The sequence below is a fragment of the Miscanthus floridulus genome, chromosome 3 (assembly GCF_019320115.1).
Source record: "Miscanthus floridulus cultivar M001 chromosome 3, ASM1932011v1, whole genome shotgun sequence".
Classification (NCBI taxonomy): Eukaryota; Viridiplantae; Streptophyta; class Magnoliopsida; order Poales; family Poaceae; genus Miscanthus; species Miscanthus floridulus.
Genome location: NC_089582.1, coordinates 141,617,346 through 141,635,403, shown reverse-complemented (window position 1 = coordinate 141,635,403; position 18,058 = coordinate 141,617,346). Strand labels below are relative to the sequence as shown.

Here is an 18,058-nt window from a genome sequence, read left to right as displayed (position 1 = left end):
TGCCTCCTATCTCGCGTCCCATGCTTGCCTGCCCATGTCTTGCCTGCTGCGCCAGTCCACAAGCACGTAGGGATTATCTTCTTCCTGTGCATGACACCGAGGCGAGATAACAAAAAAGGTGAGAAGGAAGATACAAAACTTGATCTAATTTTGAAATATACAAGTGCAACAATTACAACATACGACTGAAAACAAATGAAATACTTGAAACATGCGTCTAAAACACTTGCAAAAACACCTGAAAAAACACTTGAAACCATTGTAAACATACACGACAACCAGATAAAATACTTGCATCATATGTGTGAAAATATATGCAACATCCAGATAAACACACTTGCAACGTACGTCAGAAAAAAATAGAACATTGAGAACATGAGATTGCAACATACATGTACAATCATTGCAATATGTGCAACATCCCGATCTACTTTTGCAACATCCGTATGAAACACTTGCAACTACCTCTGAAACATTTGAAACACTTGAACAGACGCTTGCAACATGCGTTTTTCACCTTTCTTCCGTACGACTCAGCGCAGAGTGGGGGACGGCCGGTTCCGGCCAGCCGGCAGCCAAGGATGGTGGTGTGGCCTTGCAACGGCCAGTTGCGCCTGCGCCTGGCCTGGGCCTGGCCAGCGACGCCCCCCTCTCCTGGCCGTCTGGCCTGGGCACGGCGAAGGACGGAGCACGGCGGCGCAGCGGGGGATGGAGGCACCGCTGCACTCGCTGAGCACGCGCATGGAGCTTGGAGGCGGAGGGCGAGGCGTCGGCGACAGCTGCAGTTGGTGGGGCGGCTGACAACGTACCTCGCGCGGATCATTTCTCCTCTTTGCGGGGAGACAGAGGTGCCGCGGGGGATGGCGAGCGGCGGCGGCGTGGGATGGAGGCGGAAGCGCGGTGGATTGGGATGGTCGGACGGCCGCATAGCGCCATGAAAGCCACGACGCACGAGCGCGGAATGGGGGAGACGAACTTATGTGGGGATTTGGTTCTTTTTCTACGCGGCCGGATGGTAACATTATTGCTCGAGAAAGGATGGAAATGGATCGGATCGAAGTAGACCAGATAATGTCTCACCCATATTCTTATCCACTTTTCTTTGCTGGATTTGGATCGGAGCGAATAACATACAGATACAGATGCGAACGTGATTTTTTTAATGTACGTATTTAGAGTTTATATATTTGTCAAGAATTAGTTAGTAAAATAGAGAGGCAATAGCAACTAGTACACACAAAAAAAACTAGTATATCAGTCTATTTTGTGGCTATCACACTGACAATTAACGCTTACCAAGGTATGCACACTCACAAATGTTAAGTTATTGGCCAACAAGTCCTCAATTCAAAACTTAGCACATAAAACAACTACATCACAAAATAAGAATTGCCAATTAACAAGCTTTTCTTTATCACAAATTCTTTTGGTTTTTAGTCTAGAGAAAGAAACTATCGGATATCCTATTTTAAACATCTGATGATCCACATAAAATTTATGAATAATCTATATCCACCGAATTTTGTCAATATATCATTTCCTACTCTACATTTGCACACAACCGAATTCAGATTATCGCTCTTCAGCATGTCCTCAAAATTCAGATTTGGATCGGAGCGGAGAATTATCTGCGCAACTTTCACCCCTAGCCCTAAGCCATGACCTGCTGTTTTGTGGCAATTGTTACAGCCCAACAGTGCAATATTTTCAAGGTAGGAAATATTTCCTGTCCATCGAACCATATATTTGTTAAAAGAAACAGAGTCCTGTACAGAGCATCGAGATTATCTGAATTATCACGCAGCTGTGTTTCAAGAGGTGAAAGTGAAGGATACATCAGAACAAGTGAAAGTCTACCCGTAGTGGATCTAATACAACTATACAGTCAACAGTAGCCAAATATAGCGCCGAAGGTGTCTATCACGACCAGAAGTTCAATTACACAAATAATTGGGTACATACATAAGTGTGGATTTTCAAATACACTATCTGCACAGCAATGTAAATGGCAGCTCTGCACAAAAAAGGAACCATGACAGGTAAAACCAATGCGTACAACCAGTTGAACACTATCTGCACAGCAATGCATGAGCTTCGATCTCTTCTTAAGTAGCGTGTAGACTCAACCAAGATGCGGACAAAGCGACCAACTGTCGGGAACACCTTCATCATCTTGGAAGTTAGATGACCCCTGTTGGGAGCTTCTAATCATGTGAAAGGGAGGCTGAGCACTGCATTCTGACACATTCACCGGAGTCTATACACTTACCATGACTTCAAGCTAGTCTCGCAACGGTCTTGCTTCGAATCCACCTTCTTTCCTGCTCACTAGGTCGTATGGCATGTGGGTTCCTAGTATTCTGTCCCAGATTGAGAAGAAGGGCTGAGAGTAGTTGTATTTGGTCCCTTGCAGCTGGTGGTGGATGTCGTGATAGGCAGTGTTATTTTGGAACAGGTGCTGGAAAATGTTATATGGTAACCAAAGCCCACAGTGATCATCGACTGTCTTGAGGATGGCGAAACAGAAGAAGAACACAGCAGTCCTTGGTGTCATACCGGAGACCAAGAAGGAGATGGCACCTCCTAAGGTGTCCAAAAGTAGGCCCTCCAATGGATGGTTGTACAGAGCCCCAATAGCATAAGGAACAATCAGCCGATGATGTTGCGAGTGGATGTGCCGATATAGGAATTTATTTTGGTGCATGTAGCGGTGCACAAAGTATTGCCATGAGTCCATCACTAGCATTGCAATTAAAAACTGAAAGATCTGGACGATGATAGGTGGCTGAACAACAGTTATTGAGCTATCAGAAGTGACCTGCAAATTATCATGTAGGATTGGGTTACAAAGGTCAGGTCACCATAACAGATGTTTAAAAACAAATGACAAATTCATGTATTGAATCTGGAACTCATCATCCTAACAACAGGAAAACAATAATATAAACCTAATTGCACCTTCACCACCCTTGGCTACAAGCAAAATGCATGAGGTGCACAGGTTTTACGAAATTGATGCATAAGAGTAAACAGGTAGGCTAAAGCTACACAAGCAGGAAGCCAACTTCTTCACAAAAAAAAAGAAGAAGAAAAAACTGTAACATCACAAAGAAGCACAAACAGAGCGCAGTGGCTCTCTAACAATAAACTATATTGACATATTATTAAGCTACTATGTTTTTGGAATAGTTGGTAGTTTTGCATAGGCAGGATGAAGAGAACACATGCATATTAAAGAATAAAAGGAACCCAAGTATGCAAAGTGAAAAGGTTCAAGCATCAAGGGTGAGCACACATTCTTAGAGCCATTTGCTACAAAATATAGAAACATTAATGTGGTATCAGTTCCACAGACAAAAGGAGATCCATAATTTTCAACAGGTTCATAAATTCAGGTCAGGGCAATCCTCTATAATGTACATACTACTGATCTCTAAACTACAATATTAAAATGTACGGACTGAAAAGGTACTACGGCGATAGGAATGTGAGCAGGTGCACGAAAATACAGTGATTTGCTGATTCCTATTGAAGTCACAAGTTGCTGCCCCTTATGTTGCAAGTAACACTGACTTCTATTAGATGGTGGCTAATTTTCTTGACTATGTTTTCACCAGAAAATAGAAAGGTTATGGATTGTTATTAAAGATGCAAGTGGATACCCAATGGTGTTTTGTGGGTCAGCTAGCCTAGTTCATCCCTCCGACCCTCCCCCTAAATTAATTAGGTGGAGATGACATTTTAGTTCATTTTAACAAGTTTTGGGTTGACCCAATGACCCAAAACATGTGGGACTTGCATCCCTAGTTGCTATCCATCTTCAGTTAGTAAACTTCTTTCAAGGAGAAAACAAATAGCTTCCCTCATTGTTATTTGTTTGACATTATGAGATAATACATTCAAGATCCACAACCCTGATACCATGAAAATTGATGATATTTAACACATTTGACTTGTCTGCCCCTCCTATCCAATTTGTTAACGCAAGATGAGCAATCGCAACTAACCAGCAGTAGCACTCGTTCTTTTCTTTTCAAGCCTATACTACTTAACAGTCATCGCCAAATAGACTCTACATTCTGAAAGTTTCCCAACACTCTTGAGTTGCTGATCATTTACCATATGTATTCAGACATTAATGGTAGCCTGCTGGCAACTATCCATATATGGTCACTGGCTTAAATGGCAAAAGTACCTGATAATAGCAACAAGGAGGGTGAACAATTTTAGCAAAATCCAGCACATACTTAATAATATCAATGCTATCTTTATAACATAGTCGATATCGACTGACTGACACTTAACTCGGTTTTGTTTATCTCAATGGCAGTACCACTAATTGAACTGAAACTCTGGAAATTAACTAAAATGCCAATGGACCAAGGCTGACTATCTCCTTACCATGAACAAGATCATCGCGACGATGGCCTGCACGAGCTGCTGCAGGAGAACGCCGCGGACGACGGTGGGGAGACTGACGAGGTTCTTCTCCTCCTCCTCAGCCCGCGTGTGGAGCCTGTACCGCTCAAGCGGCCGGCGGTGAAGGATCAGCTGGTAGCCGCCGGCGTACACCCAGTAGAGAACGATGGGCGCGAGGGTGCCCATCGTCTCGTCGCTGATGTACCCTTCCCACGGAACCATCTCCACTGGTGTTCGCCTCTTCCTACCACCACAGGAAGAAGACGATGGGGCACTCCAGCACGGGCGCCAAGATTGGGTTTTGACGCCGGACTCCTGCGCTCCTCCCAATCAAACCGCGAACCCTTTTGCCGGATTCGGGTGTCTCGCCGCCTCTACTCAGATCTAGGGAATAGGAACCCGTCGTGTTTTTGTGAAGCCAGAGGCCACTCGGTTGGGGAGAATGGGGATTCGAGTCGGTGGGAAGAACAGAGATGGCGGAACAGCAGAGCGCATAAAAAGGGTTTCTCTTTTACTCGGAAATACGATGAAAAGGATCAGCTTATGATGTGCAGAAGATGAAATCGTTTAAAGCGGAATCAAGAGGAAACCAAATGGAACAGAAGAAAGCTGGCGCCTTTAAGGGCTTCGTCTCCTCGCTGCTGTCGCCTCGCCCCAATTGATTTGGGAAGGTGCCAGCACAGAACAGATGATGTTAGTCAACGACCGGTTGTTTTAACCCTCCCATCAACCAAATTTTTCTCTTACATTTACACAGTCTTATAGCTATATTTATACTGTTTTATTACTATATTTACAATGATTTCTTCAGTGTAATTTATTGGAAAGAGTGATGTAATCTGAGCATAACACAAATATATGTCAAAATTTTCAAAAAAAATTTACAAATTATTTCTATGAATTCCAAACATCAGAGAAATATATATCAAATTATTCACAAATTCTTCAGAAATTAAAAAAAACAAAATCCACACAAGGAGGTGAGAGAGGAGAGATTGTCGCAGGGTGTTTCGTGCTCACGTTCGTGTGTCAGGCAGGGACACAGGCACCGACATGATCGCTTGTTTGACGCTGAAGCCTAGCGGACACACACATAGGGACGCATCGCACGCGCCAGCATGATCGCAGGCGAGGGGGGGGGGGGGGGGGGGGGAGGCCGACGCTTCCGCATCGCACGGTCCAAAAAATGATTGATAACAACCGACAAATCAACCAGTTAATCATTAGACTTTCTGAAGATTTATTGCATGTGGATCCTTATCTGTTCGGCTGTTGGCTTATAAGCCAGCTTATCAGCTATGTACAGTGTTTTTCTCTCTTAACAAATTAGCTGTATAAATTAATATAAACGACTTATAGACCAGCCGAACATGACCCTGGATAGGTTTTTAGTTACATGTGCACGGCTCCCAGCTCATAGAGTCCCCGCTCCACAGGATAACCGTGGTCCGTGGGATGTGTCAAATAGTGCAGGACCAACGTGTCCCACTTTTTTTTCCCCTTTTATATACACCACCAACATTATACTGTTGATGAGGAGGGACATTCAAAATTCTGTTGTTGTGTTGCTGTCAATTTGCGTCATCCATTTGGTGAAAACATATACTGGCCATTCGCTTATTTACCCCAAGCTGTAACATCAATACATCATCAGAAATTTGTGTGTGTGTGTTGAAAGATCCGGTTACATCATCAGAAGTTTGTATCCGAAATTTGTTTAAAATGCACTTTTACGAGGCGTGTTCACTTTCGGTCTTTCGGAGTAGTATATCTATATTGTTGCGGTAGTGGACAATTTGCATACCGGATTAGCGATATTTGCCCAATAGGTTCAGGTAGGACCGTAGGAGCTGGACTGCTGGAGTACCACATGAAGCTTAGCTACCCTGAGATCTACGTACACGACTACACCCACTAGTGTCGCCCGGCACGCAGAACCCAATCATTCGTGGGGAACATGCTCCAACAGCTCGTTTCGCAACCTATCCGACGCCCACCCAGATCGAGAGCTAAACCAACAACCACCGTCACATGCCAAGGCCTCCGTACAAGCATGTATTTTGTTGCATGCTCGCAACGCATTACGCATCCTCTCCGATTCTCCATCCAACAGGACATGATCAGGGTCAAATGATTTAACATTTCTTTTTTACTTATTAGCACTGCAACGATGGCCATCAATAAGCAAAGAACAGCTCGACATAAGCTGCAATTATGACCAAATCCAATATCGTTGAGATGATCATGGCCAAGTTGTCCTCACGTTGATCGCCACCAAAGATGATTATCAATCTATAATAATAGCCGTGTTACGTCCCCATCACTAGAAAAGAGCAGCAAACTAAGGCAGAACACTTGCAATACAGGAGTCACCGAATCATCTTATCATCATCCTCTAAAGATATGGAGACTTGGAGAGCATCTCTCCATGTGTTCAACGGTTGGGGCAGACACTTGGTACATTGGTGAGTCCAGTCCACATGGCACCAAGATATGAAGAGAAGAATATCACAGCTACATGACTTGTATAAGGAAATGTCAACTAACATTGTCTTTGGATCAAAGCAATTTTTTCTGTGAACAGGGAACATTACATATGAGCATCACCAACAAGCAAAGGCCGAGTTCAAGGTCTTCTGACGACGCTACTACTCAAAATCCTCATTGCTCCTTCCAGTTTGGCAGAAAAACAGGTTTTGTTCCACCATATGATATGCCTATATTTTCTTAATGATCTGAACAACGTCCTCATCCTCGAGCTCATGCTCCTGCACGAATGTGCAATGAATCAGTGCAAGGAACCTAACACCCAGTGTGAGTGTGTACAATGTAATATCATGCTGGTCTAATGCATACCTTGCCAACTCTCTGAGGCTTATGCTTGACGCTGGAACCCCATACCAGAGCGCTGCAATTTTTGGAGCAGTTAGAGACGAGGGCCAAAAGACGAGTAAAAATTATCTGGTAAATCGCCAATCAAAAGATTCCATTCAAGTGATACGATAACAAGATAATTATCTGGCACTCACTATTTAAATTGTTTGACCATGTCCTTGTGGATTCTGTTGCAGAAATCTTCCACGGTTTTCTTCTTAGATGATACGATAACAGGATCCTCATAATCTGGGTTCAGCCCTTTAGGTTTTGTGTATATCCTAACCAAATCCAAGTATTCCCATACCTTCTCTAGAAGTCCATCAAGATTCCATTCAAGATGAGCACTGCAATAATATTTTATTTTAAAGAAAATAGAGTGCTTTAGCTATTAGAGGGAAATCAAGAGAAACGAATACAGCAAGATACTAAAGTACATGCTCACCTAACTGGGCAGTAATGGGGAAGTTTGTCCAAGATTTCCAGCTCTTCAAGTGTTATCTGATCAATCTTGTTGACAACATATATGCAAGGAGTGTAAATCCTGCTTCCTTCAATAACATCTATGAGATCATCTGCTGTAGCATCATATCTCAGGGAGACATCAGCATTATGTATCCTGTACTCGCCACAGATTGCTTTTACTGTATCAAGGTCCAAATGTGTGTTCGTCACTGTTGATGTGAAGTTGATTCCGCCCTTGTCCTTTCGTCTGAAAGTCAAATTGGGTGGTGTCTTGTTCAACCTACCAAGAACAAAAGGAGCAAAGATCTTAAAAACTTTTTTAAATAAGAAAAAACTCACAAAACGAATGGAACTAGTTATAAGGAAACAGACACAAGCCGCAAGAGAGAACGTTGTATTAAAAAGAGCATGATAACATAGAGGATAGAATTCAGCATGATTCAGTATAAAAAAATGAATGCAACATCCAGGAAATGGATCAAGCCATCTAGGTAACTGATAATAGCTAAATGAGGTCTTCCAGATTGGGAGCAAAGAAAAGATCACAAGAGGACTGATGGCCGAGCTGTGTACAAGTTTCATACACTAGCGCCTGCAAAAGTATGGATGTAAACAAGACTTACCTGATGCCAAATCCTTCAAGCTCCTTCTCGATAAGACGCTTGTGAGTTATTGGTTTTATAGCATCAAGAACAATCAAAATAACATTGCATGTCCTAGCTGTGCTGATAACCTGTTAAGCCACAAAAATAGGAACTTTCAAGCCAAGAGGAAATGGTCTTGAATGCAAAGAACAGGGAATAACACAAGAAAATCCAAGACTGAAGTGTTAAAAGCACCTATTTGATTTGGAGAACAACTACTGGGTGTGAAGTGTGAAGACAGCTAAAAGCCTAAAACAAGTACGGATCATAGAACTGTTCCTTAGTGAAGCATATCAGCATAGTATGCATAAAAGGGTAAATAAGACCAGATGATGTAGCCTTAACAATCAACAAATTAGCTTAATTTCTCATCTATAATACAAGAAAAAATTGCTTAAATTGTACAGATTAATATTCAAGGCTATAAGAAGTAAGAACTCATTGAGCCTCTAGTACTTTGAGGAACATAGCTAGTTAGTTGCCCAGTTTCCCCTACATATTTAGTAAAGCAGTGCACTCTTAGCTACAAAGTAGATATTTTGTATAAAGTAGACAATTCTGAAGTACTACCTCTATTATCCTTTTTTAGGCACAACAGGTAAAATCCCAGATACCAAGACGAGTGGCTGGCCTCTTTAATTTTGCTTGCATGCATCAACGCCCCATCAGTTTTCCTCCGCATGCATGCATAACGATTGGCTACACTAATTAAGCATGCGCTGGCCGTTTGGTTTCCCTTCGCATGCATGCACGGGATTGGTTGCGCTAATTAAGCATGCGCCGGCTGGTTCCTGGGAAGGTACCCCACGCCTAACATATCGTCAAAAATGAAAAAACGCCGTACACCCAATAAAAGATAATGTTGGGAGTAAGAAATACTGGTGCAGGTTTGTGTAAAAATTGTACTTATGGATGATTTTACAATAGGTGAGACCGTGAGAGCTCAGAAGAGCTTCAGAATATGTAGATAGATACTGTTCATAGAATAACACGAATCCTATGTAGATAGGACAGTTGCTGCATACTATGCAATGACCAAGCTATGCCCATATAAGTAGGGCAATTTTTCCAGCAATGAATAAGAAAAGTTTTTTGTTGAAATCATGTCAATTTTAAGGAAGAAAATAGTGTCAGGAAAGTTTTGGAGGTTGAAATTACCTGTCTTCCTCTGCCCTTTCCATCTTTAGCACCTTCAATGATCCCTGGGAGATCTAGAAGCTGAAATGAAAGCCAGATATTAATCAAGATCAAACATGCTCAGAAAAAACTTGTAGCTTTCTGAATACAAATGGTTACCTGGATTTTAGCACCCTTATACATGATAACTCCAGGAATACATGTTAAAGTTGTAAACTCATAGGCAGCAACCTTTGAAACAGAAAAGGAACAAAAACAGTGCATTAGTAATTTAATATACAGAAATCAAAGTAATAGTAATATCATAGGAAAATATTCAGCTGTAGGAAGGTCCAAAGAGCAATCAATCCGAAAAGACTTCTTTTCTAATAATTCCAATTTCAAGAAGCACAGGCATAAACCACTGAATTCAGAACATGCATGCATCACTGAAACAAAAATCTAACTAGGCTGCTACTCAAGTTAATATGTATGTGTAGTCCTTCGGAGCATACCCATAGAATTAGACAGCATATAACTTAAAAACATTGTGCAAGATACAAACATGAGGTTTTCCCTAATACAATACAGATGATGAGCAGCTAAATCTGGACAAACCTTTATTAATTACTATAAATGTAAACAAAGAGCATTGATGCGGCAAACCTCTGAAAATGTCCCTGTCAGCTTGTTCAACAATGTTGATTTCCCGACTGAAGGAAAGCCAACTAAACCAACACGTGCATCTCCACTCTTCGTCACATCAAATCCTTCACCTGCACCACCTCCACCTTTGGATGTCGGAGTGAGCAACTCCCGCCGCAATTTTGCAAGTTTAGCCTAGCCAAACGAACAATTAAGAAGACATAACCTCAGTTGACATACAAAGAATATCAGGTCAACAAAGTACAGTCTCATAATAAATATCAAATATCAACATGAAGCATAATATGGAAACTACTTAATAGCAAAACATGGCAGCCTTGATAATTCAATAGTAGAAAATAGCTTAACTGTCCAGACTTTCTTAGGAGTTACAACCTCCAACCGCAAATATAAGTCCATTTAGGTTTGCCCTCAAACATCTTTTAACTTTGGCCATCAATATCTAAAAAAATCGTATAGACTGGCAACATATGGCGTTAATAGATTCATAATGAAACATACTTCCATTTTATTGAAAGAACATGGCAGGAGCTCTGCCTTTCAATTAAGGGGAGAAAGGGAGTCTAAAGGTTTTGAAGTTACAGATTGCCAATTGCCATAAATAAATAAACTATACACACCGCATTAGCAAACAGACGCAAACGATCCAAGTGTTACATTGAAATGCTATGCGGATGTCATAATAAACTCATATGGGGTAGGAATGTTAGACTCATTAAAATGGATGGCAGAAATCAACCATAGGGGTGTTCTGAGATAAAGATAAAGAGTATAATTAAGTTACCTTCAGAAGACCAAGATGGTGAGCAGTGGCTTTATTCTTCTGTGTCCTTGCCATCTGCATAGTCAAGAAATGCAGGTAACATCAACACAGGGGTAAGAAACTGATCAAATATTCATGTCATCCACTGCTTAAGTTTTCCGGTACTTAAGTTGCAGCAATAGAAGCTCAGAAGATATATGAGAACAAATTTCAGTTCCTCGGTCTACATCTTACTCAAAAACTGTACAACAACAACATAGCCTTTCAGTCCCAAGCAAGTTGGGGTAGGCTAGAGTTGAAACCCACCAAGAGCCCCAAGTCACGGTTCAGGCACTTCAATAGCTGTTTTCCAAGCACTCCTATTCAAACATAGATCTCTAGGTATATCCCAAGCTTTCAAATCTCTTTTTATTGCCTCCCCCCATGTCAATTTCGGTCTTCCTCTACCTCTCCTCATATTATTAGCTTGGCTTAGGACTCCACAATGCACTGGTGCCTAATATCATCAATTCATCACCATGGAACAGAGCCAGAAAGCAGTTTACATGTTAGCACTGACTTAAAACCTACAGCTATTGATCACAGCTATGGAAGAGTGGGCCTGGCAATTCCACTTGTGGCCTAGAGATCCTGGGCTCGAATCAGCATACGAACCGAATTTTGAAGGGGTAAGGCTGTCTAGAAATTCCCTTTACCAGACCCCACATTGTCAACAATGGGTATTCCCCTTTTTAAGGAAAAGCAAGCAAATCCAACAATGTGACCAGAGGCACAGAGCATATAGTATTGTAGACTAGCATTGAAGCTCCACCAAGTCCACACTACGCACAGTCAATTCAGGATCCCAGACAATATTGATGCGATAAACTCATCAACTGACAAAACCTCATACAGACTAAACGGTCATACAAACCTCACTAGACACTACCATCGAACACAACAAGTACAGGACCTAGGGTTAGCATCCTTTCTCGCAAATAATAACAGCTACAAACAATCCCAATCTCACAGCCGCATTAAGACAACATCAGAACACATAGGCACGGGGCGAAACTATTAATAGTTCGAAACCAGAACTGAAGAGGTTAAAACCCCGTAGTATTTCCGGCATCCCAACTACCAAACTATGAACTATCTAAGCGACTCAGCATCCAAAACCATTTCAATTCCAAGCTCCCACTAAGCTACAAACGAACAGCTCGTAACCGCGGGGAGCACAAATCTACCGAAACGTCGGGACGGCTGGATGGGAACCTAGCGCGCAAACTCGGGATGCACTAGCCGGGCTGGGGTCGTTAGTCGTTACCTCGTCCTCGATGTCCTTGATCTTCTGCATGACGGTCGCCATGGCCGCGACTCGAAGGGGGAGAGGCTTCGAGGTCGGGAAGGATCGACTGCTCCTCGCTCGCGCGGCTTCGTTCGTGCGGATGCGAAGGGGAGGGAGTGAGGTTGGGAAGGGTGGAGAAACCGAGAAAGGAGAAGGTTCGAGAAGCGTAGTGAGGGTTTCCCTTAGGTTTGGGGGCGACACAGGCAGGCAGGCTTATGGGCCGGTAGGCTGGGCCGTAGAATGTTTCAATTTTGTGGAGGAAAAAATGGCCTAAAAAACGAAACAAAAACAAAAAAGGAGAAAAAAAGAGAATCCGGTTTGAACCCGACGTGAATCGAACACGCAACCTTCTGATCTGGAGTCGACGCGCTACCACTGCGGCACGGATATGGATGGTCTCAGCGTTTGTTTTGTTTTTTTATAATAACAATACAAATGCCACAAGCGCTGTGCCGTGGCCCAATTGTGGACGAGAAGGCGGGTGGCACAATTTTTTAAATAATATTATTTTAATAAGTAATCGTAAGATGTTGTAGAAAATTTATAAGAATATATTCCTATCGACACTTGGAAAGTCGACTGGACACTTATCAGTTATTGGTTGGCCGATATGAGCATGTCGGCCGATTACTCATGCCACATCAAACAAATTTGTGCCAATAGCATATCGGCATCCGAAGGGCCGACTAGCCCGGCCCCCCCAATCGGCGGTCCTGTGGCTGATAAGCCTCAGCCTCAGCCTTTGCATTTACTATTATACTGGTGTGTCTGTTGCATGTGATTTTGGCATTAGATGCCTCCGATGGAATGCAACAAGGAGGCAGCAGTTGAGCAGTGATAGAACTGGACATCGTGTTTCATTTTGTAAGAACCCATCAATAAAATTTGAATTTAACTATAGTGGAAGATTTAAAATCTTGCAAATGATTATGGCTATTGATATAAATTTTAATATTCATATGTAAATATGCAAATAATTATGACTCCGTCGACAACGAGGTATCTGTAATGACTTCGTTAATCTTGTGGATTTGCTGGCTCAGCTTTCGAAGATGCTCTAGGGGTAGGGTTTATATGCATATGTTCATAGGTGTGAGTATGCGTGCGTTGTACTGTGTAATTCTCAAAAAAAAAAATTAAATCTAACTTAATATTGAAAGATATTAAATTTAACTTAATATTGTTTTGATGGAATCGCTTTGTAGTGAGAAATGTTTTGGATTTCTAGGCTACCTGGCACTAGAACTAGAACTTTTTATTTTATCTTAAAACCTATTTTTTTTAAAAAAAAGCATATCACAAACTAAATTTTCACAAACTAGCGTTTAGTCGCACCAAATGTCGTAGGCGACTCGTATTACAGTCCGATGATTCAAACAATATCAAGTTTAATTAAATATATATTAAAGAGTACGACTATATATGATGTATAGTAAATATCGATAGACAAAGCATGGAATATTACATACTCTCTCCATTCCAAAAATAGAGTCGCTATAGGAATCGTGCTAGTCAAACTTTCTCAACTTTGACTAGGTTTGTATAAAATACGTGTAATATTTATATCTCGAAATAAATTTATTATAAAAGTATATTTAACGATCTACCTAATGATACTAATTATGTACCATAAATATTAATATTTTCTTAAATATATTTGGTCAAAGTTAAATGTTGCTGATTTTTTGGCAAGCGAGAATGACTCTTTTTTGGGACACAAGGAGTAAGAGGTATATTTGAAAACATAAATGTTGATATTTTATAACAAAGATTTACATTTTTTGGATGGAGGGAGTATTTATGTTTTATCAAATTTTTTGTTTGACCAATTTTTTATACCATCACAAGTATTTGCAACCCCTCGATGCTTAACAATTGGATAAAACAAACGTACAATGATATATGCAAATTAAAATATATGGAAACTATAACGAGCTATGAAACGACATGGTATTTAGGATTTTCTTATAACGGCGCTCCTAGTGCCCGGACGCACGGATTCTGGGGCACGTCCGGACACACCTCGGGCCCGTTCGAGTGTCCCGACCCCACACACGAAACCACGTCCGCCCCTCTCGCACTGAACAGTAGACTCGCGACAACGGAGCAAAACAACAGAAACACCTCGCGGCGCCCCGTCCCACGCTCGCGCGCCCAACCTCCCGCCGCGCTGCCCGTCCCCCCGCCATTCCGTTGCGCCACCCATCCCCTAGCCGTGCCCCGCTAGGTGCGCCGCATTCTCACCGTGCTCCCATCACAAGTATTACTTGTTTGCAACATCAAACAAAGCGCAATACGAGATGCAATATCAAAACAAGTATATTGCAACATCAGAACAAAGCAACTGCAACAAAAGAACAAAGCTACTGCAATGCGAGATACAAGATCAGAAAAAAGAAACTAATGCAACAAAGAAATATTACTTGTTGCGACACCATAACAAGGCTACTGCAACAAAAAATAGAACAAAGCTGTCGGATTGTTTTGCTCCGGAAATATCCAGCAATGTGATCGTGTAGACGGAATCAGATGGTAGCATGTGAGACACAGAGATTTATACTGGTTCGGGGCGTGGTACATGCTAATTTCTACTCTAGTGGTGCGGTTGCTCTTATATTCGTATGCTCAATTGCTAGGGATGTTGTTACTAGCTACGAGGTAGATAGAATTGGTGAAAGATTGGATCCCGAGCCTGAGGTCCCTACCCTCATTTATATAGGCAAGAGAGGTAGGGTTACAGATAGAGCGATTGGGCTAACAAATTATTTCCTAGTTTGTTACAACAAATTGATCCTTGCTATCGTTCAAATACGCCCATCTTGGTTTGCCTTGATCTCCACATTGGTCGACCGCGTCAGCCCTTGCGAGCCTCCTCTTGATGGCTGCTGGGCCAATAGCTCGATGGTGGTCATATATACGGGCGGTGCAGGTACCCTTGGCCCATATCTCTGATAGTAGCTCCCGTAGGACTTAATGATAAGCTAGCACGTAGCTTTAAGCCCTCGGGACATCGCAGTCTCTCTTGTAAGTTCTGCGTACTATGAGTACATAGTGAGCATCTTCGGGTGCCGAAGCTTTGAGTAGTGCAATCATATATTCCCAAGTATTGGGGAGCCAGTATGTTGTTGTTCGAGTACCAAGAGTATTTCTCAGGTTGCAAGAATCTTCTTCAAGCATCGAGTGCGGCGGTGGTACACCGTACATCAAGGGACGTTGCCCCCTGGCAGCTGTAAGTGCCTGGCTCGGGTGGTTCACCCCATATCGGGAAACGTAGTTTCCTGGGTGTAGCCCTCGGAATGTTGTTGTAAGGGACTGTGACGCCTAAGAGGGAGGTGAATTAGGCAACTTAAAACTCTAACTAAGGCCTCTAATTTTACCTAGTCAAAACCTATGTAGGAAAGTAATCTATCTAAATGTGCAACTACGATTTTGCTAGGTGTGTTGATATCTCTACCGCAAAAGAAAGATATAACCTAGGTTCCAATCCTATCAACTAGCCTATCAACTAAGCTAGGGAAGTAAAGCACACAACTAAGTAGCAATGTAAATACAGAAGGTAAAGATGAGGTAGAGGTGCACACTCCCATCGATGACTCTGGTATTTTTACCTGAGGTATCAAGAAGTGCTCAAACGTCCCCCTAGTCCTCGTTGGAGCCCCTCGCAAGGAATCCCTGCCTAAGGGCCAAGCTCTCGGTCAGGTAACTCCGTGGACAGCCCTAGGCCTTCCCCACACACAAGTGGATCTCCGGTGTGCCTTTCGACAAGCCTCTCCCAGGACCGCACCCCTACCGTCTTCACTATCAAGCTTTCGATCGAACTCATCGCAGGGCCTTGTTCCCTTTGATACACGGTGGCGGCCACACCACAAACGTGGTTGGTGTGATCTCGTAAGACTACAAGCCCCTCCGATGTATAATAATAGGTGCAGTGCAAGCACCGAGTGATAAGAGGTGTACAAATCTCACTAAACATTAGGCCTCAACCTAGAGCAAGCGCATAAGCGGTGGTCTAATCAACCTAAGCACTTCAGCAAAAGCACCTACGCTAATCACCTAATGAATCACTAAGCGCTATGCAAGTGGAGATCACTAAAATGGTGTATCAACGCCCTTGGTATGTTTTCTCAACTCTCCACATCTCAAATGGCCGGTTGGGGGGTCTATTTATAAGCCATGTAGAGAAAGTAGCCGTTGGGGGCGAAACCCAGCTTTCTACAACTGATCGGATGTTGTTGTCGTCCTGACCGGACACGTCCGGTCGCATTTACGCCGCTCTAGAACCTCTCTGGACATGATCGGACACTGCACTTTGTGCGTCCTATCATCCAGTGCCGCTACGTCCGGTCCTCACTGAGTTGTTGCCGCGTGAAAGGATCAAGATGCCCAAGAGGGGGTGAATTGGACTAATTCTAAAATTCTTTGCAATAATTAAACCCTACACTTAACTCACTTCACCCCTTGTGCCAAGAAAGTGATTCTATTGATCTACCACACAAAAGTTTAGCACCCTAAGTTCCAATCCTACTCTAGCATGACAATTCTAAGAATATAAAGACAAGAATTGAATTGCTCAAATGTAAATGCTTAAAGTAAAGAGAGGAGAAGGAACGCGGCGATGTTTTGCCTGAGGTATCGGAGAGTCGCCACTCCCCACTAGTCCTCGTTGGAGCATCCAGCGCAAGGGTGTAGCTCCCCCTTGATCCGCGCAAGGATCAAGTGCTCTCTATGGGTTGATTCTTCGACACTCCATCACGGTGAATCACCCACAACCGCTCACAACTTGAGTTGGGTCATCCACAAGCTCCGTCGGATGATCACCAAACTCCCAATCACCACCAACTGTCTAGGTGATGGCGATCACCAAGAGTAACAAGTAAGAACTCTCACTTGACCACAACAAGCCTAATGAGAAGGGTGGATGCACACTTGCTACTCTCTTTTTACTAATGAGGCCTTAATCTTGGATTCTCAAATCTCAATCACCTCACTAGGCTCTTGCTCTCCTAAGCTACTCTCAAGGGTGTTTCTCAGCTATTGAAATAGGTAAGAGTACTCCCTTGAATGAATAGAGGAAGTATTTATACCCTCTCATTCAAAATGAACCGTTATGTGCTTGAGTCAGCACTCTGCGGGGTGACCGAATGCTCCGATCAAGGTGATCGGATGCTCTAGTCTGTTCTCCCCGCCACAGAGCCATTGAGTTGTGATTGGACTCTGACCTGCGTCCGGTCAGCACTGACTGGACACGTCCGGTCGTGAAAACTACTCTATGGAACCTTATTGATGTTGACCGGACGCTGGAGCCTAGAGTCCGGTCAGTAACTGGAACCTGACCAGCGTCCAGTCAGCACTGATTAGAACCTGACCAACGTTCGGTCAGCACTGACCGGACATGTCCGATCAGGATTCTCCCTCTCTGGAACCTTGCTAGAGTTGACCGAACTCTGGCACCCAGCATCCGATCACTTTTCACTCAGCGTCTGGTCATATCCAGACGACTTCACTTGATCAAATGAACTAACCGGACTCTACTGTCAGCGTCCAATCACACCGGGACCAGCGTCCGGTCAACATTTGACCCTCCATTCACTTCCAACTCGAGATCATATGTGAATGAAGTTTTCTCCAATTGATCTTTGGGCTACTTAGGAGCTACCTAGTGCTAGATTTGGCAAGTGTGCACCACACCTAACCCACTAGACTCACCTAAGTCAAGCTACTAGTCCATACCCCCCTTAATAGTATGGCCAAAGGAAAAACAAAGTCCTAAACTACTCTAAGTGT

General features: G+C 42.9%; 2 protein-coding genes across 2 annotated transcripts; both read right to left on the bottom strand.

Annotated features, from left to right (window-relative positions):
* Positions 1-1,860: 1,860 nt before the first annotated feature.
* On the bottom strand, positions 1,861-5,074 carry LOC136547276 (very-long-chain aldehyde decarbonylase GL1-9). The gene is made up of 2 exons (XM_066539236.1): positions 4,402-5,074; positions 1,861-2,818 (listed from the first exon to the last, which is right to left on the bottom strand). Exons 1-2 carry the CDS (start codon positions 4,639-4,641, stop codon positions 2,282-2,284), a joined length of 777 nt encoding a protein of 258 aa, XP_066395333.1. The 5' UTR covers positions 4,642-5,074; the 3' UTR covers positions 1,861-2,281.
* A 1,807-nt stretch (positions 5,075-6,881) lies between these two features.
* LOC136547275 (developmentally-regulated G-protein 3) lies at positions 6,882-12,470 on the bottom strand. The gene is made up of 10 exons (XM_066539235.1): positions 12,254-12,470; positions 10,969-11,022; positions 10,185-10,358; positions 9,699-9,770; positions 9,561-9,620; positions 8,382-8,491; positions 7,739-8,038; positions 7,449-7,640; positions 7,276-7,327; positions 6,882-7,187 (listed from the first exon to the last, which is right to left on the bottom strand). The coding sequence occupies exons 1-10, from the start codon at positions 12,293-12,295 to the stop codon at positions 7,137-7,139; spliced, it is 1,107 nt and encodes a 368-aa protein (XP_066395332.1). The 5' UTR covers positions 12,296-12,470; the 3' UTR covers positions 6,882-7,136.
* Positions 12,471-18,058: the final 5,588 nt, after the last annotated feature.

Coding starts and splice junctions, on each gene's coding strand:
- LOC136547275 (XM_066539235.1), bottom strand. CDS start 12,295: ATGGCGACCGTCATGCAGAAGATCAAGGACATCGAGGACGAG. Junction 11,023..12,253: donor TCAAGGACATCGAGGACGAG/GTAACGACTAAC, acceptor TTGACTATGCAG/ATGGCAAGGACACAGAAGAA. Junction 8,039..8,381: donor CTTGAAGGATTTGGCATCAG/GTAAGTCTTGTT, acceptor TGTTCTTGGTAG/GTTGAACAAGACACCACCCA.
- LOC136547276 (XM_066539236.1), bottom strand. CDS start 4,641: ATGGTTCCGTGGGAAGGGTACATCAGCGACGAGACGATGGGCACCCTC. Junction 2,819..4,401: donor TCGCGATGATCTTGTTCATG/GTAAGGAGATAG, acceptor GATAATTTGCAG/GTCACTTCTGATAGCTCAAT.